General features: G+C 51.4%; 1 protein-coding gene and 1 pseudogene across 1 annotated transcript; both read right to left on the reverse strand.

Moving 5' to 3' along the window:
• Positions 1-889: 889 nt before the first annotated feature.
• On the reverse strand, positions 890-27,021 carry LOC108283360 (annotated as a pseudogene).
• Positions 22,833-26,598, reverse strand: ADRA2A (adrenoceptor alpha 2A). Its single transcript, XM_037728232.1, has one exon. The coding sequence runs from the start codon at positions 25,637-25,639 to the stop codon at positions 24,239-24,241; it is 1,401 nt and encodes a 466-aa protein (XP_037584160.1). The 5' UTR covers positions 25,640-26,598; the 3' UTR covers positions 22,833-24,238.
• Positions 27,022-27,681: the final 660 nt, after the last annotated feature.

Consider the following 27,681-nt stretch of genomic DNA (forward strand, 5'->3'; position numbering starts at 1 on the left):
GAATTCTTTCTGCTCTCTACACATGCTCAGTCCCAGAGGGGCCACAGACCCCCTTCAAACCCCAGCTGTGCTTCTCAGGTTCTGCCCTTTCTGGCTGTGAGATGAAGGGATGGGGGCTGCAAAGGTGGCTCGGCAAGGGACACCCTCCCTCCCTGCCTTTCCAGATAGCCAGAGAAGCTGGTGTATTAGTCCGTTTTCACACTGCTATAAAAACACACCTGAGACTGGGTAATTCATAAATAAAAGAGGTTTAACTGACTCACAGTTCTACATGGCTCAGGAAACTTACATGGCAGAGAGCGAAGGGGAAGAACGCTCGCAGGGCAGCTGCCTCTTATGAAACATCAGATCTAGTGAGAACGCCCTCACTATCACGTGAACAGCCTGGGGGAACTGCCCACATGATCCAATCACCTCCCACCAGGTCCCTCCCTAGGCTCACGGGGATTACAATTCAAGATGAGATTTGGGTGGGGACACAGAGCCAAACCGTATCACCAAGTGTGAGAATGGTGACAAGGTCACAGCCAACTCTGTAGGAAACCCTACAATACCAGTCACCTCCCAGAGATGCTATATTCCACATAGACACACACATTATGTCTACTAGCCACCCAAGAAAAGTAAAATCAACAGGCCAGTGAACACTACATTTTGGGAGGCAGCCTGGTGGAGCTGAGGATCTGGAAGAGAAAGAAGCAGGGAATGCCCAGCACTCCCACCCCACTCAGCACGGCACACCGGGTATGGTGGCAGGGAACAGCTGCCCCACCCGGTAAACTCCCACCCTTGCATGTTGGGCTGAGGCTGCTCCTCTGTGGAACTGTCCATGCCTCCCACCTCCATCCCACTGCCACCCCTTGTACTGCCCCCATGACCGAGCCCAGACTGGTACCACCCTCCCCACCTCTAGGGAAGGATTAGAGGCATGAGTCCCTGTTTGGAGAAGCCTGTTCAGCACCAAAACAAGTACCCTTCTATCTCAAGCTTCCCATTTTTATTCCAAACGCAAAATAGAGAAGTTTTATCAAGCACATTTAATCATCGCTCTTCCTCCTTTTCTCGCATTCCAACAAACGCGATTTAAGCCTTGGCAGGCTCGAACAAATAGGAATCAAAATTCAAGTCACTTTACAACACATCCTGGCGTTCATGCGTCCTCACGTTGATCACCTCAGTGATCGGTCACCGAGCCTCTTCTGTGGCCCAGGGGCAGGGCTACACCGTGGCATGCCATGGTCGTCTCTGCCTGCCAGAGGCTGCTGCTCTAAACGGGAAACAGCTTACTGTGTCTTTAGTTGTCTGTGTTCCTGTGCTGTGATAGAGAAATGAACAGAACTCTGTGGGAATACAGAAGATGGAGGGAAGGACCAATCTGTGTGGAGGGATCAGAGAGGATTTGACAGGGAACTGACATGTCAGCTGGATTTTTTTTTAATGAGAAAGCCGGGTTTATTGCTTTGGGTTAAACCTGTAGAGACGGGGCCTAGGAAGGGGGACAGGGACAGATAAAGTTGGTGACTGCATCTTACTGGCCTTTGCTGGGTTCTCAGCACCCTAGGATCTGCTGCCCACAGGCCAGGCTCAGCGATGAAGACCCAGCGCTGGGGGGTAGGGTCCTCTTCCTGACAGTGTGGCCTGTGGGTCACCTGCAAGGTCGCATCATGGAGGTGGGGGCTGCGTTGCTGGCCTGCGCTGGGGCCAGCGTCCTCAGGAAAGCGTCTTGTTGGAGAAGGTGGCAGCAGCCGTCCCCTTCTTCTTGGCCAGGGCCTTCAGCAGTGCCAGCTTCTTGGGCAGGCTGTTGCTGGCTGTCAACACCACGTCATGTTCGATCCTCTTCCAGATCCCCACTTCTAGGTTCTTCTTGAGATTTTGCTGCTGAATGACGCGCGCCTTCTTGGGAGCATAACACGACTGCCTTTCATCAGGCCCTGGTCCCTTTCAGAGGCCCGCCCCCTCTGCCTCTTCGCTGGCTTGTGCGCCTGCAACTTGCGCTGCCCCTGTGCCATGATCCCACACACAGCAGAAGAGGGCAGCTGGATCTTAAAGGATAAGAAAGGAAGAGATGTCCCAGGCAAAGGGAACAGCACAGGAGAATGCAAGAATGTAGGAAAGGGCGCTGTGAATTCAGAACACAGAAAAATCCCACATACCTGGACTATAAGGGTCCAGATTTTGAAGGGCTACATCTGTTGCTGCAGTTGGCAGGGAGCTGATGGTATCTATTTTGTAGAAAATCCACTCTGAAACCTGGGTGGACGTAAGACCATTCTGCAGGGCGTAAGATGCCTAGCCGTTCACAGTGTATTGAACCCCTGTAGAAAAGGATTGACTTTTTATGTTAAAGGTCTACATACTAGACAGACAGAAGTGGGAAATTAAATTAATTAATCTCCTAAATAGGGGATAGCACAGGTGCCCCCACTCCTGCCTCCCATGGCCATGACAGGAATTGCTAATCAATCACAGCACTACTTTCTGCTGAGTCTGGCGTTGGCCCCAGATTCTTCCCAACACAGAGCTCTAGGTTGCCACCACGATTTAGCTGAGGCGGCACATGAAACGAAGCATATTTTCCATTATTACTTCAGGAAAATAAGCCTCATATTGGTGTTAGTCCAAACCAAGCAACATCAGCTAAGAAAGCTTAATGTAAAAGTTCCTGAGAAGTAAACACAAGGAGTTGGAGGGGAGGAATCAAGTTCACAGCCTTGAGAAAGTACCATTTAAAAGTGGCTTGGGGTGGAGCAGGGAGGGGCTTGAGCCTCAAGATTAATTTTTTTCCAATGCAGTAAACTCACAGGGTAATCATCATAAAGCTGTCACTCTCCCCACCCTGCACTTGGAGATGATAAGCCATGTTCAAGGGCTTGCCGCTGCAGGTTTCACCTTCCAAGTTCCCTTTCACCTGCAGGAGAAGGGAGTTGAAAAGTGCAAAGTAAAAAAGAAATCAATTGGGATTCTTGAAGTCAGTGAGGGGCTAGCCATATTCCTGGTCCAGCCCAACACGTAGGCTGTGCCCTGGCTGGAAAAAGGCAAGAATCCATCTGGCCAAGGCCCCCTGCCCCGTTTCAGTCAGAATTCCACAACAACCGTGGGGCTCAAGTTCTGAAGCTTTGTGCTCCAGGGGTGGCCTTTGGCAAGGAAATGGGGCAAGCAAATACCACATTGGTCTTTCGATCCTCTCTACCTGACCTCTGCCCAGGGCCTGCATTTCCTTTTCACACCTCCCCAGACCCCACCCCAGGAAGCAGAAGAAAGACAATACTGGCCCCTGGGGTTCCCACCACAAAGTCCCCAGGAGAGCTGGCAAGGTGCAGGGACAAGGAGTCCCACCTTCTGTGCAGGGCCCCACAAACAACTACAGCTATTTGCTTCCTCCTCACCTAAGTAAGAGGCCCCAGCAGCTATGAATGGTCCCTAATAGGGTGGGAGCCCACCAGCAGACTGAGTTTGGAGTCCAGCTCCCCACACCGAAAGTCAGCTGGCATCTGTGAGCCCTAAAGTTCCCTGACCCACAACAAAAACCCACAAGGATCCAGCAGGGAGGGCAGGGCCACTGAAAATCTCATCCAGCGTGGACATTAGAACTGGAAGACATGCACCGGAGAGAGGGTCCTTCTAGACCAGGACTAACCCACTAGAGGCTGTCCTTAACCCCAGCCTCAGCTTCCTCCTCTGTAACATGGGAATTCTGACTTTGCAAGCTTATTAAAAACTGTGTACAGGAGGAGCCACCTCACAAGGTAGCTGGCACGCAGCAGGGGCTCAGCACGTGCACAGCTGGTTGTCTAGCTGGACCATCCTCCTAGCCCATGGGAGGCGCAAGCCATGGCTCATTCGTACTGGTTGTGGGGAGGTTGTTGTTTTCACTACAAAGTAGAGAGGAAGCTTCTGACTTGGAGCACTCAACCTTCGGCCCATGGTCACCCCTGAGGCCCATGAAATTCAAGGAGATCGTGTAGGATTAGGAACAGAAGGAACTGGGCCAGCCTCCATCCAGCCTTTGCCTCAAGGGCAGTGGCTTTTGTGAGACACACTCACTTCCAGCACCCTCACCTCCTGGGCCACCTGAATTCCTGTCAGGGTTTGTTTTTCTCTAAGCATGCCCAGGTCCACCCTAGAGCGGGTCACCCATTTAGGGAGTTCCCACAGCATCTGCCTAATATATGCACCCCATCATAGCAACCCCACGCTGGGGGGAGATAGTCTGGGTAAATTCCTAAATAGCAGGACAGTCACATGCCTGATATTCACTGCACCTTCCTCCCTTTCCAGCTTTCCAGCCTCAGCCCAGACTCATGATAGAGAGACCCATGTATCCCCTGGCAAGGGGGTTCCCCAAACCATTCAGCTTTGGCTCCAAATATACCCAGCAAACTGAAGGCTCATCAGATGGCTGTCTCCACCCTATTTAGGGACCATCTTATGCTCTTGGTATTCTAGGAGACTGCCAGTTCCCACACAGCTCATCCAAAAATGATCTTCCAATTTCATCAAACTTTCCCTGAAAGCACTTGGGTAAACATTGCCCGTGACGTTAAAATTTCCAGTGGGTTTTTTTGTGTGTGTCTCCTATAGATGGGGCTCTAGACAGCTGCCCAATGCTTAATAGTGCTGAGCTGCCAAGACAATTTCTTTCTTAGAAACTCACAGCCCCACAAATGCCAGCCATTGTCCAGACGATGCCAGGTCAGACTCCAGCCCATGGCAACAGCTTCTCTTACTCCCCTTTCACTGCTGAAAGGACACACACATCTCTAGGTCGTTGCAGTTTACAAAATGCTTTCCAACCTTGATCTCTTTTGGTCAAAGTTCTGGGAGTTAGGGTGGGCAGAAGGTATCATCTTCCTCCTACAACTAGGAAACAAATGGGCAGAAAAGTAGCCCAGGGCCCCACGGAGCTAGAAGTGGCAGAGAAGTGGCAAGGATGTCTCTTGGCAGATCCAGAACAAACAGAGATATGCCTGTGCCTTGCATTTTTAAACTATTTACATATTCCTTAAGCTTCTTTGTCTGCAAGTTGAAAGAGATAACAGATGGGACCCTCTTGTGAGGGGAGAGGAGAAGATTGGGCAAGGTACATAGAGAGATGGGACATCTGCAGCGAGAAATAGTATTACTGACAGTACGAATAGGGACTGTGTATTGAGCACTTACTACATACTTCACATCCATTATCACATAGTACCCAACTTATGAGAGGCTATTATCTCCATTTTACATCTGAGGAAACTGAGTCTCAGAGAAGAGACGTGACCATGCAGATACTCACCCAGTAAATGGAAAAGCCTGATACACAACCATGTTTTCTGAACCCCTGACCCCTCACATCAGTCACCATGCCCCTCCAGTTGCACCCCTGTTCTGCCACTTCTAGTTCCAAAGGGCCCTGGGCTACTTTTCTGCCCGTTTCTGTTTCCTCAATGCCATAAGGTGGTAGGAGGTAGATGATGTCTTCTGCCAACCCCAACTCCCAGAACTTTGACCAAAAGAGATCAAGATGGAAAAGCATTTTGTAAACCTGCAATGAACTGGAACTGCCAAGCATCTTCCAGCCTTCCTGCTGAATCAGAGCAGATTCCTTCAATGAAGGATGTTGCCAGGGCACTGGTTCCTCCTCTTCTTCTTGGAAAGGCTTCTAAAATAAACAAGATCGTCGGCATTGAGCCCCAGTCATGCCAACATCACGCGCCTGGAACCCTGAGTCCTGTGGGTCGGTCATTCTCATTGGCCCCCTCGCATGATCCAGAGCAATTACATCCCTAAAATTCAAAGCCAGGTTGCCCAGGGCCCCAACGTGGGAAAATGTCAAGATTTCTCCCATGTGAACATGTGACACAAAATATGAAAATAGCAGAGGGACTCCACCCCACAGCTGATTGGTTTCTCATAGCTAAAAAGGAGAACAGCGTTTTACGATGGGACAAGATCAACAATGAATTGGCTTGTAGGGAGGAAGAGATGATATAATATTTTCTTGAGCTAAAGGGACTAAAAATAGCTTGAGGTTTTCCAAGTAGTGGTGGTGGTGGTACTTCAGGATGTGGCTTCGACAGCCACTGGCATGTACAGAGCCGTTCACAGGGACTTGGCTGCTCGCCCAGATCCAGGAACAAGGAACAAGGAGAGAGCCACCTGTCCGCATTACCGCACCTTTGTTCCTGCAGTGCCCCTCCCTGAGATGCCCTCCCTCCAGCCCGAGCTGAGTCCAGACATCCCATGTCCTGAGTTCCAGCCAGCTCCTCCCAGTGGCATTTCTCAAACTTTTTCCCCAAAGCACTCCAACAGCAGAGGAGAATTTGCAGGGGGCTAGGTGAAGGGTAGAATTTGAGGCTTGCCTGTGGATATCAACACAAGCATGAAATTTCCTCCAAATCTCAGTCTCATCCTAAGAATTCATAAAAATATGTCATTTACATTAAAAGTTTAAATTTATTTTAGTATTTAAAAATAGGTTTGTTTCCTGATGTCAGTTATATGGTTACTTAGGAGGGCTGTGTTTGCCTTGTGCCTTCGGGAGCTCCTCCACCCAACGCTGCCAGTATGGAGTATCCCATAGCAACGAAACAAAGCCTTTGCTGAGGAGCTCAGAGCTCCTATAGCCATTGAGGCAAATCAATCATTCATCCATCAGTTCATTCATTTATTCATCCAGTAGGTATTTACCAAACTCCTTTTAAATGCCTACTATCAGGGATACACCAGGATGGAGTCCAGCCCTCTAGGAACCCCATCTCATGGAGGAGACGGACAAGGAGACTGCATGTCACAGCTTGGTGACAAGTACTCCAGCAGAGACTTTAGCCACTGGGCACTGGGGCTCAGGAAAGCCTTCCTTGCAGGGAAGGAAGCTGCAAGCCAGGCTGCAACCCAGCCTAACAGTAAAGAGCCATGTGTCACTGGGCAAGCCAGTCAACCACTCCTTTCTTCATCTGTAAAATGGGTATAACAGAATCATGGTTTTCGTGAGGACTCTACACATTTAATTAAAGCAGTGTAAGATGCTTACTATGGTACCTGATCCATACTCAGTGTTCAGTAATATTACATATTGAGCTGGGACCTGAGGAATGGGTGGAATTGGGACATAGGGGTGAAGGAGGAGAAGGAGGGGAAAAGAGAAGAGTATGTTTCAAACAGAGGGAACAATACACTTAAGAACAAATATTCAATACATACTTCTTGAATCAATAAATTCTATAAGGGAAATTCGAGTAATGCAATCTCGATAAGTCACACCCTTTGTCTGTTGTTCCCTGGTGAGTGTGGGTAGGTGACACCGAGGGGCACCTAAGCCAGGCACCCAAAGGCAAGCCCACTGCACTTTTCTAAGCAGGGTGTGAACTCCCTAAGGGCAGAGATCGCACCTTTCCTCTCTTGAGATCCTGCATCTCTGAGCCAGGGGTCTTACTTTTTTATCTCCAAGGGTGACTCGTTCACCCCCTCCTCCCTCTTTTGGCTATTCCACCACCACTTCCATCCTGGGGAAAGGTCTTGGCCAAGAACCTTGGAGAGAGCCAGGTGTCCCACCTCTTGAAAGGACCTGAGTCATGCAGACTGGGGGCAAACAGCCCTGGATTTGTATTCAAGTCCCAGCTCTGCCAGCAGAAGGCTCTGGGTCCTTGGCTGAGTCACCCGGGACACCAGTCCAGAGATGGTGCTCCCCTGAGGAGCAGGCTTCTGAGGTTTTCATGGGAAAGGATGACCAACCATCCCGGTTCTCCCTGGACTGAGAGGTTTTCTGGGATTTGGGACTTTCAGTGCCAAGATCAGGAAGGTCGGAGGCAAACAGAGATGAACTGGTCACCCTGCAAGGTGGCCACAGGGAAACCATCCTCACTCCCAAACTTGTTTCTCCTATCCCGCATTCTGCTCCCTCTACCTCCCCAGACCTGAGTTGCAAGTCAGCACCAAACAGCATCCTTTAGCTTCTTGGCTGACTCATGGATGCGTCTTTACAGGAGGAGAGAGGATGAGGAAGAACAAGCGCCTGGCATTGCCTCCATGATGTTTCCACACTCGAGGTTGGCATCAATCTGCTGTTTGAGGGGGAGGACTGGGCCACATTCTCTCAGAGAGTCCATGTAGGGCCAAAACCAGCTAGCCAGGATGCTGGCAGGGCAGGAGAATGGAGAGTTCAGTCTGCTCTGCTCTCAAGAGGTCAGGGTGATGGAATTTATGACCTCTGGTGGCGTGGAGCCCACCACTCCTCCCCATGAGGGCTAATTGGACCAGTCAATCCAATGCTAACCCCCTAGGCAGAGTGTGGACAGGAGGCTGCAGCGGGGTGCCCTCAGCCAGGCCCCAACCCCGCCCACACTGGGAAACCCAAGACAGTCCCCTGGGGCCTCTTTTCAGATGCCCCTGGTGTGCCCGCCTCAGAATTCGCAGCAGGCTCCCCGCCATCCCATCCAAGAGACCTCTCATGTTTTCAATTACCAGTCCCCATTTATGTCCTGGTTGGGGTTTGAATGCCAGGCTATATTAGGCCATGCAGAGCCAGGCCTGTATGCTTTCTCATTAGCCACATCACATCTTATTTTTAGGGGTGGGCAATGCCAGGATGCCAGATTTCTTCCTGAGTTTCCTAACACCACCTCCATAAAAAAATATCACATTTGAAGATCCAAGGGCCCCTGTAGTTCCCGCCACAGTCTGGAAAGGAGCCCTCTGAGACCAGGGACAAAGAACTAGATAAATCTGAGGCAGTGAGGAACTGTGCCTATTTTTCCATTCCCTGCAGCTCCTACATCCAACAGCCCAAAGCCCTGCTGAGCCTCTGGTTCCTTGTAGCCCAGTGCAAGGAGACGAAGATCCAAGACTCTTGCGGGAACCAAACTCCTTCCTTGGAGCAGCCTCTCCTGTCCCTCCTCATCCCTCTGCGGACAACCCAGCACTTCAGTGCAGGGCTCCTGTGCTCTGTCATCTGCCCTGTCCATCAGCACTGTGGCAAGGAACATTAGAGTTTGCAAAGCACCACCTCACCACCTCTCCTTAGACTTACATTTGGAGGGAGGCAGTAGGATACCCACTTTACAGATGAAGAAGTAGAGACAGTGGAAGGGGAGAGGCTGTGCTTGAGTCGGGAGGAGAGTAAATAGGAGGATCAGAGCCTCTTTTCATGGCCCTGGGAGATCAGCTCAGGGGCCAGGCCCAGCTGCCTATACAAGTCTACACACTTGGTAATACAGGAGGAGCTGTTGTATATTTGAGTTCCTTTCCCCAAAGCATACTCCTGGAAGTGAGAAGCCCTGGAAGCACTGCGCCCTCCAGACTGCATGCCCTTCTCAACTTCCTTAGGTACAGGACAGGCAGCTTCCATAGGGCTGGGGACAGGGGCAGCCGAGAGGGAGGAAGTGCTCTCTGTGACTTTCCACTTGTTCTCTCTCCCTCCCTAATTTTATAGTCTCTCTCTCTCTCTCTCTCTCTCTCTCTCACTCACACACACACACACACACACACACACACACACAGAGAGAGAGAGAGAGAGAGACAGAGAGAGAGAGAGAGGCAGATCTGGGATCCAGCAAGAGCCCCAGGCCATCTCAGGTGGGGGATGGAGGGGCAGGGCCACTCCTCTAGTGAGCTGTAAGTTTCTTCCCTGGTCAACAGCTGAGCATGCTGACAATGTGCTGGGGCCTGAGGTTGAGGAGGGGCTCCCACAGAGGCACAGCGGGCTAGCTAAGGCAGAGGTGGTAGGAATCAAGACCTGCTGCTTTGAGAGCAAGGCTGGGTCTTGCTGCCTCCATGAGATCCTGAGAACACGGCTACAGACAGCAGAGGACAGGGGACCAACTCCAGGTGCCCTCCATGCTTCCCATCCAAGAAGAACAAGGGCACATCCTTTGCCCATAGCTCTTTGGCCATTAGCCCCTCTGTGTCCTTCATATTCCATGGGGAAGGACACAGACCACCTAACAGAACTGGCCCAAGAGAAGGGCTGGCCCAGGGGAAAGACCCCACATAGGCAGGGCAATGGAGCTTGGTTAAACAGCCATGGTTGCTTCCAAGTCTCCAGCTCCACCTCAAGCCATGAATCCAGGTTCATTCTCAATGAAGCTAATGAAGGTCCACATGAACCTTCCTTGGACAAAGAAGCAAGGTTCTAGCCTCCTTCTTTCCCCCGACCCTTACTCCCTGAGCCACCCCACACACACCTCCCCTCTCACCCCTACCTCCCCTCCCACCCCTAAGTTTTGCCTTCAGGCTCTTCCCCCACACCTCCTGGCCAACCCCATCACCATGACAACAAAGGCCCAAGGGTCAACAAGGCGGTAGCAAACACCCTCAGCATGCAGACACTGTGCTAGACCTTGGGTGGGGAGCGGGAGAGGCACAGCCTTGACCTACCCAGCAATTTCAGGCTAGAGAGGGAGGAAACACTTACAGAGACCAATAAATAATAAGTAACCAAATAATATGGCAAGACAAGGATCCAGAATACATCCCCTTTCGTGGTGTGATGAAGCCGCCCAGAAAGACTGTAAATGGGAGACGTGGAGGAATTTGGGGAGTCAGGGCTACTGGATCCATGTACACACACAGATGATTTATAGAAATAATTGGGATTCACACGGTCTTGTGCCCGAATACTGTTACATAGTTTTGAAAGCTGAACTTCTATAGAAATGTGAGGGGAATAAAGCAGAATATTTAAGTGCAGAAGGCTGGCAGTCCAAATGACCTATGTTCTCAGCTCATCTGGTTTCACTTTGCCAACTAGATCAAATAACATCCCCAAAATGCAATGTACAAAAATGCATACACATTCCAACAATGTCTAAACCCATTTCTGGAAGGTTTCACGATGAAATAAGTCACTCGGGGGCAACAGCTCCTGTTACAGGACAGCGAGGATTTGGGCCATGCCTCTGGGACGATGACAGTGTCGTGCTGTTTGCAGAGACAGGAAATAGTTGTGAGAACAACTGTTCTGTCCTCTTTAGAAACATGCAAATGGTAAGTTGAACCCTGAGACTGGAAGCCCAGATGGTCGGGAGTCCTTTACCTCCTATCCAATAACATACAAGAATCCCAGAAATTGATGGATAACTGAAAGTTCCTCCCACCCGGTCCAAGGAGTTGTTTCAAGTAACCTTATATACCCAACCTTTTGGCCCCCTTAGGACAGCATGTGAGTTATGGGTTTCTGACCTTGGTTCGATGGACTCAATATCAGTTCAAAGAACTGTTTAAGGAAGTGTCAATATAGTTTGGATTACAAAACTGATCATAACCCAAGGACAAAGTGACACCCAACTAAAGAAGCAAAACAAATAAACTCACTTCAAATTCATGCAATCTTTGAGCATATTGACAAGGTGACTTTGACCCAAAGGTCACAGGACTGTATCTGTCAGGACTTTCTTGTTGCAAGTGACAGAAAACTCAACTCAGATTGGCTTAATTTAAAAAAAGGAAGTGTATTGGCTCATGAATTTTTTAGAAGTCCAGAGATGGGTCTCACTTCACACACAACTAGATTAAGGATTCAACTGGTGTCATTAGGGCTCCATGTCTTTTCCTCTTTCAGAGCTCTTCCATCTCCCATGGTGGCCCAAACCATGGATGCACATGGCACATCCAGCGTAAAAAAACACTGCCTCTTTCTCAACAATTCCATTGAAAGTCTTCTGGCCTCTTATAGGCTCTGACCGATTCAGAGATGGGCTCCTGACTCAATCACTGGGCCAGAATGGGAGATACACTGGCAGGCCACAAACTCGGGCTTAGCTCATAGAGTCACCCTGGAGCCCACCCCAAACACACTGATTGAGAGTAATACACAGATGGAAGTGAGGTTGTTGCCAGAAGAGGGAATGGTGGCCGTGGCTGGGGAGGCCAACCACAGACATTTACCACATAACGAGTGGGTTGATTTTCAATTGTGGCCTCCATCCCACACATGACCCTGATGAGCTATAGACCAGTCCAATACCATCACCATGGTTCTCTCTGCCAAGTGAAAAGAGGGTGCTGGGAGTGCTGCAGAAAAGCAGGGCATATGTAGAAGGTACAAGAAAGTCTCCAGCCCCGCAAAGAGCCTGGAGCTGACGCCTCACAAAGCGTGTCGTATGTCTACTGCTTCCATCAATTTTGCTCCCATCCTGCCCCCAGCCAGGGGAGTTGTCCAGATCACATCTGCAAAGCTGAGACCAGCAGAGTCTGAGTCATCCCTGCCCCATGATAGTAGGAGCCCAAGGCTGGGTCAGAGAAAATGTGCATAAGACAATTCTCCATTGTATTCCTGGGATAGAAAGTGAGGCGTCATTATCAACAAACAGGTATCACCATCATCATCACTAAGAGGAGACAAGACCCAGAAGACAACAATAGCATGTACCAAATACAAACCAATTAGAAACCGAGAGAGCAAGGGACCACACTGGTCGTTAGGAAAACTGAGAGTAAGATTGTGCAGCACAAGGCAAGTGAGTTGTGCTGAGTGATTCAAGCTATGAGTGGACATTGGATAGTTCTCAATGCTTGCTAACATACACAGCATTACTGTGGGCATCTTTTTTCTCTTAATACTAGTTCTTTAATGAGTGTTTTTCAAGGACACGACAGTGGAGAAAAAAAATATTGGATGTAATGTTATGGCTTTTCTTACAATATTGCCAGATCTCTCTCCAGAAGATAAGGCTCAATTTACATATGATACCAGGTGTGTATGAACACACGTGTTTCTAGGGAGGCTATTTAAAATACTAGCATCCAACAGAGCACGAGCATGCAGCAGTCTGAACAGACACCTGCCATCCAACTCCAGCCCAGCCGTGGCTTTCCTAGCCTTGCATTCTATGATTTCTCTTTTGCACTGTGATTTTAGTATTTTACATGGTTTTATTGTTTCCAGCATTTTCTTCTGTGAGATCTCCCACAGTTGTTCTCAGGCTCATTTCTTTCATTGCTAGGAAGTTTTTCCATTAACCAAATGGGGATGTGTTTATTTCCCTAAGTGCCAACCATCAACATCAATATCAAACTCCTCTTATTATAAGGAATCAGTCTTAAACGTGCAGGATTGGAAATTTTTCTGAATATTTTCTACCTAATGTCTTTTCCCATCGTGTTGATTTCCTTTTTGGTGAAGCTGGGTTTTTTCCTGCTGTAAACATCTATTTTTAAATGTTTATGAATTGAATATGTCCATCCTCTCTCATCCCAGCCTTCATGTCTTCAACAGACAATAACATATCTTCCCTCCACACTGGAGACACTGTAGTGTTTCCTTCTTGCTTTCAAAGAACTTTTAATTCTGCTACAAAAGTTATACATGATCATTACAGAAAAATGTAAGAATAAATTTTTATGAAAAAATTGACTGCAGCCCACCAAAGATAACTACTAACAGTTTCCAATTTTGTTTTGCTTTGTCTTCAATTTCTATGAGGTCAGACTCTCTTGGTTATCATCTGTCTTTTTCTCTTAAATCTATATTAGGAACAGTTTTTACATAGATTTGTTTTCTTCTTAAATACATAAAATATTCCAGTATGTAAACGAAATACATGTTGCAGAGTTAATGCCCTATTATTGGTGAGAACTACTGTTGCTAATTTCTTGCCATTGTCTGTAACACAGTGAGTTACTAGAGTTGTTTACTTTATCGCCAACATGAAACTCAGGACAGGAATTAGATCTTTCCCATTTGTATCCTCAGGACTTAGCATAGTGACGAATTCACAGTAAGTGCCAAATAAATAAGTAAATAAAAGCTAGCCATTGTTGAGCAATTACTTTGCACAGACATTGTTCTAAACACTTAACTTATATTGAGGTGTTTCTTACCCAAAAAAAAAAAATATTTTTTACATATGAATAAACCAAAGCATAAAACAGTAAAGAAATTACTGCAATTAGCTCTCTTTACTTCCTCCTATTTGCTCTGTACTTTCAGAACTTAGACTGGGACCAAGACAGGGAACCCTGGTGTAGCCCTGAAGTGAAATATGGATCCAAAGGCCACATTCCACAAAGCTGGGGAGCAGGAAGCAAGTGTTGGAGATGGAATTGGAAGAGCGTCAGAGATTACACAGAGGCAGTCCTGTGCCCGGACCTACAGCTCACAGGACCAAAGCCATCCTCTATGTCACATGCTGAGTTATTACTGCAAAGTCATCCCCTCATTTAGTTCTACAGCAGCCCCATGAGACAGGTAATATTTTACCCATTTTTACCTGATGCCATAGGGAAAAGAACAACTTGTCCAGGGTCACGCAGACTGCCAGAGATGAGGCCAGGATGCAAACCCCAGTCCATCAAACACCAAAATCTAAGCTCTTCTTAGCCCCATGCTGGAGAGCTTGGGAAAACTCATGAGTTAGGGGTGGCTTAGAGGGGAGAAAACTTTCCCAAAGCAGAAAATCTACATTTCTCATGTTTTCCTTTAGGTTTATGTAGTTTCTTTTTTCTTTTTTGAGACAGAGCTTCCCTGTATCACCCAGGCTGGAGTGCAGTGACACAGTCCCCACTCACTGCAACCTACACCTCCCGGGTTCAAGCAATTCTTGTGCCTCAGCCTCCTGAGTAGCTGGGGTTACAGGCATGCACCACCACACCCAGCTAATTTTTGTTTTTTTAGTAGAAACCAGGTTTCACCATGTTAGCCAGGCTCATCTTGAACTCTCAGTCTCAAATGATCCACCAGCCTCAGCCTCCCAAAGTGCTGGGATTACAGGCACGAGCCACCACTCCCAGCCCTTTCGGTTTAGGTCTGAAACTCTTCTGACCAAAAGCTCTCCAGTAGTGGGCATAGAAGAACTGGTGAAGATACCAGTCTCTGGCCCCAATTCATTTGAGTGAGAAGAAAAGACCCTCCCTTGGAACTTTCGAGAATGGGAGGGGAGTGGGGCAAGCCCATAGGTAGCTCCTCTTAGCAGCAGCATGGCGCCCTCGCCCAGATACCTCCACTGGGCATTTGCTACCTTTGGAGGTGGGCAGGGGAACTGACAGGAAGACAGATCCAAGGATTAAGCCTCCGTATAACTGATGCCAACCCCAGATTCTTTCCACTATTAACGTTTTAATGTGTGGTGATGTAGCTTGGCTTTAAAGTTTGGGTATGATTTTGGGAGGCAGCAGAGGGAGCATGTATGTGGCATTCCACATGCAGGCAAATTGAAGCAGAGTTATGGAGGCAGAAACAAGCATTATGTTCCGGAGATCGTTAAATCAACCTGGCGTGCAGCGAAGCTGCAAGGACACTAACCTGGCATCAGGAGACCTCAGTTTCAAGTCTAGAAATGCAGCATGGTTGCTTCAGGTCTCATATGGGTCTTGGAGTTCTTCCAGGCCCAACCTCTTGTGCTATTGAAGATGTAAGGTCTTCCATCAGGCTGGAAAGAGAGAAAGCTAAGACCTAAGAGGTCAAATCTCTGCCACAAATCATCCTAAAACACTGCCCTGCCCTGCCCTGCCCTGCCCAGCTCAGCCCAGAGCAGTTACAGGACCAAAGGAGCCGCCTAGCTCCCAAACTGGAGAGAAAAGGTTAGCACTACTGAGCCTCTACCAGATGTCAAGCACAGGCTTGGCAACCCACTAAAAGACTGGCAACTTCTTCTACAAGTTACACGTGGAGAAACTGGGGCTTAGCCATCTGTTCAAGGTTAAATCAAAGCTATGTGATGGAACCAGGATTTTAATTCAGATCTTCCTGATTCCAAAGTCTTAGCTTTAAAGTGCCCTTCTCAGGAATACCAGACATTCCCTCCAAGACCTGGACACCCTCTCTGGGAACTCCTGGGAGGGACAGCTCCATTCCAAGTAAGTGTTCAAAATGGAAGGATTAGGTTTCAGGCAAACAAACAAATGTGGAGAGTCATAGGAAAAGACCCACCCAAGAGCAGCGAGTTCGGTGCTGAGAGCTCCTCATGGCAGGCAAAGTAGACATCCTGTCAAGTCACAGGTTCCCTAACTTCTTGGAAATGGATGACTTTTATCTCTGAGGGCCTGAACAGCCTGGCACAGGAGTCAGCAGGGAGAGTTCCAGATTTGGGGCTTATCAGATCTTCTGACCCCAAGCAGAATCCATGGGGTTGGCAGGGATGAGTCCTTGCAAGCTGTCATTCACCCTCGACAGTCAACTAATATTTGGGGACCTGACATGCCTGGGCTCCATGGTCTCTCCTCTAATCTTCCCTGGCCTGTTATGTGGATACAACAGGTGACGTTCAGAAATGAGAAGTGAGTCCAGGTCAGTTCCCATGGCCTGTTAAGTCAATGTGGCACACCATGGCCGACTGAATTCATGCTCCAGGAGATATTTGCATTTGACCATGAATAAGAAGCTCTGAGCCAAGGAACCACTCCCTAAAGATGGAAATTCACAGAGGGTGGGGGCAGTGGTGTACGGTATTTTGCAGGCAGGGGAAGCTCTAAAATCCCAATATCTGGGTTTGCACAGAGACTGGCACTGCCACTGGGTGACCTTGGGAGCAAGGGCCCCCTGACTTCCCTGTGGCGTCAGCACCCTAGTCAGGCTACTGATACCTCTGGCTGAATTACTGCCCCCAATAACCCTCCCCCATCAGTCTCCACCCAGCAGCCAGAATGATTGTTCTGAACCAAAAAAAAAAAAAAAAAAAAAAAAATCTGATCATGTCCCTCTCCTGCCTAAGAAACCTCTCATGGCTCCCCATGCCTTCAAGATATAATCCTTTTCCTGTGGCTGCATGATCTGCCCTATCCTCCTCCACCCTCACCACTCTCACATCCCATAGTTCTACTAAAGTGGACCTCATTAGTTGCTTGAACATACAATGCCCCCCACCCCATCTCTCATCTGGCTGCACGCTTCTCCAGGCTCCCACCCCAATGCCTTCTCCTGGGTCAGCTTTCCCCATGGCACCCGCATTGCTAGGCTTACCACTTGCTGGAGCCCACAAAGGAAGAAGCTTCCCTGCAAAAGAAGCTCTCCCCCAACAAAAGAAGAAGCTCTTCCCCTGCAAAAGAAGAAGCTCTCCCCCCACAAAGGAAGAAGCTCTCCCGCCACAAAAGAAAAACCTCTCCCACAACAAAAGAAGAAGCTTTCCCCCAACACAAGAGGAAGCTGTCCCCTCACAAAAGAAGAAGCTCTGTGGGGTAAAGATCCTAATTAGTTTGTTTCCCACTCTACCCCAACACCTAGTACAAATAGAGTGATGTTAGTGACATTAGCTTGGGGACAGCTCCAAAACATAGTTGAATGCATAAAGGAAGGAAGGACTCTATCATTCATTCATTAAATGTCTCTGTGCCTCCCCTAGGGCAAGGGCATAAAAAGCAACCCCTCAAATGTGTCCAGGGCGCATGCTGAGAAAGAAGCAGCAGACTCCCCAGTGTAATGGGGGGACAGGTGAGGATATCTGCCTGGGCCAGTCCTCATCTCCCCTCACCCCAGCCTCAGTCTCTGTGGCCATCACTGCTGGGCAGCTCTGAGCTCTGTCTGAACCACAGACATGGGATGGGGTTTGCCCAGAGAACTGTAGGCCAAGAGGAGCCAGCCACATGGGTTCCTGGGGCTCTCTCTCATTCTCTCTCTCACCTGATCAGGTGGCAGGGAAGACAGGGAAGAGGATAGTGTGTGTGTGTGTGTGTGTGTGTGTGTGTGCACGTGCACACACACATGATCATGTAATCTGATCACACATAACAACCCCGCATAAAGCCTCGCATCTGCATAGTCAGGGACGAAGGAGGGCCTGTGCTTTTCTTCTACGGATGCCCAGGGACCCAAGCAGCTGGCCCTTGGACAAACTGCAGAAAGCAGGCAGCTGGCATCCCTCCAGCCTGTTCCCCAAAGTGCTATTACTCTGCCTTTCTCAGGCTTTGGGTTCTACACTAGACAGCCTCTGCTTGCTACCCGCCCCGCGCTCCACCCCAGCTATAGTTTCTGCCCTTGTCCATGTTGGGCCCTAGAAGGCTGAGCCTTGTAAGCTGCTCCCTTACTCTTTCTTCTCTGCCGAGTTCCAGCTAAGTGCAGCCACCAGCAGATCAGGATGCAGGAGCGAGAGTGGAGAATGTGCTGATTCTCCCTTCTCTCCCTGTCCAGACACAGCTTAGCAATGGTTGCAGGGGTCCTCTGCCAGCAGTGCCTGCCAGGCATCCTTCCCCAAAGTCCCAGTTCTAATAGTGTGGCTAGTGCCTCCCTCCCCTGGCCCCTTCTGAAGGTGCTGACAGCTTCCCACTGTGCAAGTCCCAGGGTCCTTCCCTGGCCCTTGTAGGTTTCTCTTAACCCCACCTGTACCTTTCAAATAGTCCGTTTTCAATTCCCCTTCTCTCATCCCTTCACAGGGTGCCATCTTGTTTTTCTCAGGTACAGATTTTAAAGAAGTCTCAAGTCCCTGCCCTTGAAAAAGCTGGGGAGAACAGTAGTAGCCTCTCACCCTGGCCTCTCATCCCCTCCAGAGTTTCCCGTAGTCAGAGGACTGCCCCTTTCATGAAGAACAGGACAACCTGGAAGCTACAGAGTATGCCTGCCAGAGAAGCAGTGTTTTTTGGCTGCTCCAGAATGTGCACATTCCAAAATGCACATCATCCCATCTTCCTGCTAGAAGGGGCGTGGCATTCCATCTCAGAGGAGCAGACCCACAGGCAGGGAGGGGCCAACTGTAATGAGAACCAGCGACATGCACCACACTCCCCTTTAATTCCCTTTGTGACCTCTTCCCCTGGTCTGTACATGTATACCCTCAACTCCCCAGATGCTTCCACGCCAGGCCCAGACAAGCAAGGTGGTCCTCAGTGTCCATTTGTACCTGTTTACACACACACAGATACATACACACACCCATACACACTTAATTACATGTTAAACACACATAGATGTTGGCTTAGCCTATGTTTGGAAAACACACCAAACCCTCACTTCTACCCCAGCCTCGGTGAGGCCCCTGGCCCTTAGACCAACTAACCCTACAGAGAACACATGGCTTGGCCATGCCCAGTGTGCCTCACCTATGTCCTGGACAGAAGGAGAGAGCAGACCCAGCATTTCATAGAATCATAAAACGGATCAGCAGAAAAGCCCCATGAGATCCCTTAACCCGGTATTACCCAACGAGTGTTCCAGCAAACATGATTCACTGAGATGCTCTGTAAAAAAAACATGAAATTCCACAGTCCAGGGAGTTTGGAAAACATAGCACACCATGTCATCCTCTCTCAGACAATCACAAACCACACAGGCACATCAAAGTCCTGAGAGACCCCGAAGGAGAGGTTCCTATTGAAGACTGCTTACCCCAGCATTTCCCCAGACAGATGGCAGACAGAATCGACGATATGTAGATGATAGACAGCAGAGGCAGAGAGAATGATAATAGTGAGGGATAATGGAGATCATATAGATTTCGTAGATGAATTAACTGCACAGAACACACTTTTAAATAATATTAGACTGACCACTTTCATTTCATAAACAAAGAAGCAGGGACTCAGAGAAGGATTTGCTCAAGATCACACCGCTGGTAAAAGACAAAACTGGGCCTAGAACCCAGGCCTCATCATGCTCAGTCTCGGCCCTTTCCAACAGGCAGTGTTCTCTCTTTTTGTATTTAACTCACTCGAAGCCCCAGGTTTTCTGGTAATCAAAGAGATCAATGTTCCCAAAGCAAATCCGAGTGTTAGTGATTTCGCCCCGTGACTTGTCGCGGCCTCCCCCTCGGCCATGCCCTACATTGAGGAAGGTGCCCCTTCTTGCACCCTGAACTCTCAGGCCCACTGTGAGAGGTGGCATGGCCCAGGGCAGAGGCCCAAGGGCTAGCCTGGCACTAGGCTCTGGACCTGGGTACCTGGATCCTATTATGCTACTGAGTCAAGGAGATAAACTTCCTTACAGGTGTACCCAAATGGGGACAGGACCTTGCCATGCCATCCCCAAGGATAACGTTGGATGAAAGCTGAGGTCTGACCTGGACCCAGGTGCCACTGCCCACCTGGCAATGGTCCCACAGGACTTAGCTGCTAGAACCAGAGCTTCTTTTGTGGGCCTTGCCTTCTCAGTCAAAGTGTGGGCATCTCAACTCCCACATCCTACGCCCTGAGCTCCCAGCCACAGACACCTCTCCCCCACTGCTCACTCACAGTACAGATGCCCATTACCCTTGGTGGGCACACAGCATCCACTCTCCCACTGCCACACTGTCACTGTGTATGGCTATTTAGTGCTTTTCACAGGCACATCCTGTCTCCCCATGTAGCTCCAAAGCTTCCAGAGGGCAGAGGCAGGCCCTAATCTCATTTCACAGGGACAAGCGGTGAGCTTTGCACAGTGCATGCACCTAGCATGGTGCTTGACACAAAGCAGGCACATGGGGTCCTCTGGGGTTGATTAGCAAGTCACCACTCCCAAAACATGTTGGGTGTATATGGCATCAGACAGAGAGTCACAGGGAGGAGTGGGCCCAAGGTCCCCTGGAATGCTGCATAACCAACAGCTTTTCTAGGTCTCAGGTCCCTTGATCTGCCAGTACAAGGTAGGAGTTAAGGACTGATGAGGATGCTTCTGGCTCTAAATCTCTGACTTGATTATAGACTCATAGACAAGGGAAAGCCCAAGCCATGTTTTCATCATTCTCTCCCCCAGCCTTTTAGCCTAGAAGAAATTGAACAAAGCCTTGGGGAGGAGGAGATCGTGCTTGTGCCCAGGTTCCAGCGAAGGCACTGCCCTTCCCCCAACCCAGGGCACTTGCAGGAGTAAATCTAGCAAGACACACTTGAGACCCAAAAGCCAATGGCTTTCAATATCCCAGCCAAAGTTACATAAAACAGGAGATTCTGCCATGCAGACAGACCCTCTTGGCCCAGATTCTCGGGAACAGATACTATGGACAGGAGGCTACGGGGTTAGAGTCTTATCTCCTGCTCTTTAAGCCAAGATCCCTTTAGGAGCTATTTTGCCTCAATTCCCCTCCCCACCCCACACCTCGGCAGACCGTTGCTTGAGTCCTTTGCAAATGAATAAACAATGATTCCTACTGTGAAATCAGAAACCCACCCAGGGCTGGCCTCCAGCCCTCTCTCCCCTACTTTCTGTAGGCTCCATCCATCTCTGAGGCTTCTCTGCTTCTGTATCAAGGAGGAGGGAGCATGACACCAGAGGCCCCTCGTGTAGCACCATGGCCCACGCTGCTTCTCCCTTTCCTGAGGAAGTGGGCCTCTGGGGGTGGAGACAAGGCAAACACTTCCCTGGCAGACAGGACAGAGCAAAGAGTCAACAGCAAGCAGTGTTTGTATCTGCTCCTGTGGCTGGGACACACAGCCTGGGTCCTGGGGGCCTGCCAGGCAGGCTATTGTCTGGCACTGTTTGCCTTTGGGGCGATGGGTGCCCTGGTGCAAGGAAGGAGAGGAGAGGCAGAGTGAGGGTGGGGTGGGGAGCAGGCCACAGAAGCAGACCAGGGAGCCAGCCTTGGCACCACAGGCCAGGAGGCTGGCTTGTGAAGCCTCTGAGCCAGGGTCACTGGAGCCCAGCAACTGGCCACCCTTCCGTCTGCCGGCTCAGAGGATCCAGATGATGGCACTTCCTCACCCCCTCAGAGCCACGGTCATCCCTCTCCCAGACCTCTCAGTGCCCAGATCATTTCTCAGGGCTCTCTATCCTCCCCCCGCTGCATATACAGACACCCTCTCCTAGACCAGAGAAGCAAAGGAAGATGAGGAGATGCTGCAAGTACTGCCCAGAGGGTGCAGAGGACCTGCTTCTGGGGGGGTGTCCGGAGCTGGTCTGCACACACTGCAGGGGACTGGGCTCACAAAGTCTGGCCTCCCCCAAAAACCACAACCTGGCACTTGTGTTTGCCCCTCCAGCCTCCCTCCTCCATGAGTGGCTCTTCATCAGTACTGCGTCTGACGACATGCACAGAACAACTACTACACGCCTCTCAGCTACTTCCCAGCCCAGGCAGCCTGGAGCCAGACCTGTCACCTAGCGCTGGGGGATCCTGAGCAAGTTGCTCCCTATTGAATCTGCATTTGCCTTTTCATCTGTCAGATGAGGGGTTGGACTCCTGGATCTCTAAGGCCCCTTCCCGCTTCAAAGTGCCATAACCACAGTGTGAGGAACACAAGCCCTCCTAGACAGCAGAGCAGACTTTGATATTACAGCAATGCAACAAGAAAGATGCCTGCCTTTCAGCCAGAGATAATTCAAACCACCAACTGATACATGGTTCTAGTCAGGTGTTTGGATCACACTTTGTGCATAACCACACTCTGGAGTGTACGCTGCCTGTCATATATTATCATGCTTTAAGGTATGATACACATTCTGGAGAATATTCCACACTTGGTGCATATACCGCACTTTTTGGAGTAGATACACACTTTGAGGTATATAGATACATTAGGGCATATAGACACTGGAGTATGTATACACCTGGTGTATATTACATACTTGGGATATATCTCACACCTGGTGTAGATAGCACACTTTGCATAGACACCTCTCCACTGGGAGGGTTCTGAGAAGGGTTAATGCCAAAACTCTAGAACGGTCCTGGGGTTAAGCGTACATACCCTAGAACCAGATAAAGCTGGGTACAGTGCATTTCCACCACTTGTTAACCTTGAGCAAGTCACTTGCTCTGAGACTCAGTTGCTTCACCTGTAAAATGGAAATAGTAAAACTTACCTCACTGGGTGCTTGAGAAAAGTAAATGAGGCAATGCCTACAACCGGTTAACCACAGTGTCTAGCACATCAGGAACACTTAGTAAATGGTAGCTTTGTTATTGACCAAACGTTTAAAAAAATTTTATAATGTACATGTATTTATTTTTTAAAAATCCATAAAATCAGATATTCTGAGAGTCTTAAAGCTTCTGAAAACTCAGATAACAGACAAGAGGGCCACTTCATTCATATTTATTTCACATTTGATCTGTAAACTTTTTTATTTAAAAAAATCCACTGTCATAGCAACATGTGCTGACATTAGTTTTTCTTTAGTGAAATAAGAGTGCAGGCCTTAAATTGACTCTAAAACATGTAGAAAGAAACGCAGATGTAAACACCAGGTCTCCGCCCTCCTCCCCTGACTTTGGCTGTTCATCAATGACACGATCTCAACCAGAAAAGCAGGGAGGGGGGAAAGGACAACACTTTGATACCTAATAGCTCTGGGGGCAGGAACTGTACAGCTTGGCAGGCCCATTTGTCTTTTCAAACTGTTTACCTTGGGCAAATTGTATCAGGTTTGCTTCTTCCACATAATTTCCACTCCTTGGTATCTAAAAACAGCAGCTAAAAGATTTCCCCATAGTCAGCACTTTCGGGGCAGGAGGGGCAGGCATACATACAAGACAGAAACATACATATTCTTCTTCAAGCAGTGGCCCTGCAGGGAGAGAGGGAGCACTGGAAAGAGAGGTTTTAAAGTGAGTTACTGGGGCAAACAGTGCATCAGAGAATAATGGCTTTATACAAAGGGCTGATGTGAGGCAGAAAGGTTCATTTACTTATGTCCATCATCGTAATATTTACATAGGAAAAGGCAATTATGCTGTTAGGCACAGGAAAAAAAAAATGGACATGAATATTTTCCTTGTCAGGAAATCTCAAAGCAGGTCCATGTCTAAAGGACAGTCACCAGTTGCTGGTGAAAAGGACAACACAGAGGGACATCATAACTCCAGAAAGGGCTTGCATTGCAAAGGGGCTTGGCCTGAACCAGACAGCTGTGTCTGCCTGGAAGGCAAATCTCCCAAGGCCAGGATTCCAACATCAAAACCAAGGCCATGAGATATGGGGTCCCCATGTGTACTATCAAAAATAGTGTATATTTACAGTGGGAGATGAGAAGGGCAGGCAGGGCTGCCATGAGCATTTTTAAAAAAAGAGAGAGAGAGTGGGGATGGAAGGTGAATTAGCCAGGGCTAGGTAACCCCCAACCATTAACCGTTTGTGAGCCATGCCCTTGTGGTCCAGTGCTTGCTCTGAAGAGCTGAGAGCGCTGTACCAGGGAAAGAGGGTGAAAATACCTTTAGGAAGCAATACTGATTAGGGGTGGCCCACTAGGAAGCTGCCTCCAGGTCAAGAGTGGCCAAACCAACAACTGGAGGGGCACGGGCCTGGCAGCAAGGATGCTTCCCTCGTAGGAGCAGCAGACGCCCACCTGAAGGGGGCTGCAGAGCAACCCCAGGCGAGGAAACGCAGAGCAGGCAGGACCCGGGTTTCCAAGCGCCCTGGGGCTGAGCACCCCTCGATGCCCGCTGCCTGCGGTCGGCACGAGTCTACGCGAGCGCCCGCGGAAAGCTCACACGATCCGCTTCCTGTCCCCCCGGCAGAGGATCTTCTTGAAGGCGCGGCGGAAGTCGTGGTTGAAGATGGTGTAGATGACCGGGTTCAGCGAGCTGTTGCAGTAGCCAAACCAGAAGAAGAACTTGAAGAGCGTGCGCGGCACGGAGCACCCGACGGCCGTGAGCGTGTAGGTGAAGAAGAAGGGGAACCAGCACACCACGAACACGCCGATGACCACGGCCAGCACGAACGTGAAGCGCTTCTCGCGGTTCTGCCGCCCGCGCCAGCGCGACGCCTTGGCGGCCCCGGCGCGCTCCTCCCCCGGCCCAGCCGCCGGCATCCCGAGCCCAGTGGCCCCCGGCCCGCGCCGCGGCAGGCTGTCCCCCGGCTTCACCTGGCTCGCCCGGGCCTTGCCCTTGGCCCGGGGGCCGCGCTCGTGTCTGCGGAGCCCCGGGGGCCGCTCGGCGTGGTCCGACGACGAGCTCTCCTCCAGGTCCAGCGCGTCGGCGTCGCGCAGCCGGGCAGGCGCAGGCTCGCCGGGGGCGCCGTTGAGCTGGGTGGGCGGTGGCTCGGCCTCCGCGGCGGCCAGACCCGCGCCGCGCTCGGGGCCCAGGCCGTTGGGCCTGCGCTCTGCGCCCCCCGGCGGCGCGGCGGTGGCGGCGTCCGGACCCCGGCGGCTAGGCGGCACGCGGGTGCGACGCTTGGCGATCTGGTAGATGCGCACGTAGACCAGGATCATGATGAGGCAGGGCGCGAAGAAGGAGCCGATGCACGACGAAATGACGTACCACTTCTGGTCGTTGATCTCGCAGCGCGGCTCGGCCGGCTGCTGGCCGTCGCCGCCGCCCTTCTTCTCGATGGAGATGAGCGGCGGGAAGGAGATGACGGCCGAGATGACCCACACGGTGATGATGATGGCCTTGATGCGACGCGGCGTGCGCTTCAGGTTGTACTCGATGGCCTGCGTGATGGACCAGTAGCGGTCCAGGCTGATGGCGCACAGGTGCACGATGGACGACGTGCAGAAGAGGACGTCGAGCGCCAGGTAGATCTCGCACCACGCCTTGCCGAAGTACCAGTAGCCCATGACCTCGTTGGCCAGCGAGAACGGGATGACAAGCGTGGCCACTAGGATGTCGGCCGAGGCCAGAGACACCAGGAAGAGGTTTTGGGGCGCCTTGAGCGCGCGGCTCGTGAACACGGCGATGATGACTAGCACGTTGCCGAACACGGTGAGCAGCATGAGCAGGCCGGCCAGGCACACCAGCGTAAGCGTCACCTGCAGGGAGTAAGGGGTGGCCCGGGCGCCGCCCCCCGGCGCCTCGGTCCCGTTCCAGCTCGCGTTGCCCGCGTCCGGCTGCAAGGAGCCCATGGGCGCAAAGCTGCCCTCGGACAGCGGCTGCTCCTGGCGGAACATGAACGCGGGCGCCCGCTCGCCTGGGCCTGCTGCCAGCTGCCTTCCGGCCAGGCGCCCGTGGGTCCTCCTCTTCCTCCGGCGCCCCGCTCGCCTGCCCGCGGCTCACATAGGGAGGGGGCCGCAGGGAGGCCGGGCCCGAGCTAGGTCACCTTTAGCGGCCCATGGCCCGGATCCCACGAACTGCGCCTGGCCGGCGCTTCGGACGCTCTCGGTGGGCGCCTTCTCGCTCCGAGCTCCTAACACAGCCAAGTTTTATTTCTAAGCGGCGGGAGAGAGTAGGGCGAGCCGATGGATAAAGAGAGATTTATTCTTCAAGAAGAGAGAACAAAAATCATCGGTGGCCTGATAACTTGGAAGGATGACAGGAAATTAAATATACATATACATATCAATAGCTATATTTTGACTCTTGAGCCTGAGCGAAAGCAAGAGGTCTTACCGTGTGCGGGGCCCGCCCCCACCCCGGGAGGCAGCTGAGGGGTGCTGATGCGAGCTCAGGGTCCTATGTCTGTCTCCTTATATCCCCGAAGCGATTACCGACTCTCTGGCTTCCCCCAGACGCTGCGGTGCTGGCCGGGTCCGGCCCGGGGCTGAGGCGCTGACTCTGCCGCCTATCGGAGCGCCGCGAGACTTCCAAAGTTGTGCGCCCTGCTGCGGCTGGGGCGCACTGTGCGGAGCTCGGGGACGGCGGCGGCGGGGTGAAGAGTGTGGGGGCCGCATGAAGGCACCCCAGTCCTCAGGCGGGCTGGGGCAGGTGAACGATCAGCTCTTCAGGAGCTGCGACGGAAGCAGGGGATCTCCTGGGCGTCGGCTTGGGGGGCGCCGAGCGCTGCTGCATGGGCCGGGGTCCGAGGACAGCGCGAGTTGGGGCAGTAGCGCAAGGCTGGGGAAGAAGGCGCTGGAGTGGCCGGGCGGCGGCGCGCCGGCTGCTCGGCGTCTGCACGGAGCCGGGGCCAATGCTGCTCCGCTGCGCTCACGGTGGACACATTTTATAGCCCCAGGATCAAGCCGGCGTTGCTGAGCAGCCGGCGTCAGCCCCCACGTGGGAAGCCGACCCTCCCCCGCCCCTCGCACCACCCCTCCGCCAGTCTAGCGTCCGCGCCCAACGCGGGACCCGGGGAGCATCGCCCGCAGGCGAGATGAACCCTTTGGAGAGGCGGGTACCTTGAACCAGAGGCTTGAAGGGGGTGGGGGGTTGGGGGGGGGGGGGGGGCGGGGGAGGCGGACGGCGGGGAAGCGGCCCCTGCTGGGAGTTGGCGGTGCAGCTCCGGGCCGGCGGAGCAGAACGCAACGGGCACCCGTGAGTGCTCCCAAGGAGCTGGATCTTGGGAGAAAAGGGAAGAAAGAGTGGAGGGGAATCCCGGCCCAAATCGAGGGAAGCAACCTCCGGTGTGAGTCACAGCTGGAGCCTCCCAGCCCCGAGCCAGAGCGGACCCGGCCCGTCGGTGCTCCTAGCTGCTGGGGAGAGAGGGGTCCTGGCGAGGGAAGAAGGCGCGGGTTCGGATGGAACCCCTGGGGCGGAATGGACAGCACCCACGGGGAAGTGGAACAGGCCAGAGTTCAGAACTCAGCTTAGGGGAGAAGTGGCTACGTGTCCTACCAGCCGCCCAGCTGTCTGCGGGACCCGCGCGACCCGAGGTCTGGACCGCGCCCCCTTAGATCGAGGTGGGGAGGGGTCCTGGAGCCGAGCGCCGGGGCAGAGCGAGGACGCACTGACACCTGCTGGCCGCTCGTGGTCACGGCTGGAAGCGACCCGCTGACGCCGGGCGCCTTCTCCCTTCTCTTGGATCTTCTGCCTACAGAGCCTTCTCCTAGCTCAGAACAAATTGGGTTCTAAGCTCAGAAAAGGAGAACCCAGATTTTGAAATGCACCCTGCCGTGTTGCAGAAATCTTCGTAAAGCGGATACTAGTGTGTCTACTCCTGGCGGGAGTGAGGGTTTGTCTAATAAAGAAGTCACATCAGGAAGGGCTCAGCACGCACCGCCGGCCAGAACCAGCATCCCACCCTGGACCTGCACACCCCTCCCTTCCTGCAGATCCG

Source organism: Cebus imitator, unplaced genomic scaffold (assembly GCF_001604975.1).
Source record: "Cebus imitator isolate Cc_AM_T3 unplaced genomic scaffold, Cebus_imitator-1.0 Scaffold259, whole genome shotgun sequence".
In the NCBI taxonomy this organism is placed as follows: Eukaryota; Metazoa; Chordata; class Mammalia; order Primates; family Cebidae; genus Cebus; species Cebus imitator.

Coding starts and splice junctions, on each gene's coding strand:
- ADRA2A (XM_037728232.1), bottom strand. CDS start 25,639: ATGTTCCGCCAGGAGCAGCCGCTGTCCGAGGGCAGCTTTGCGCCCATG.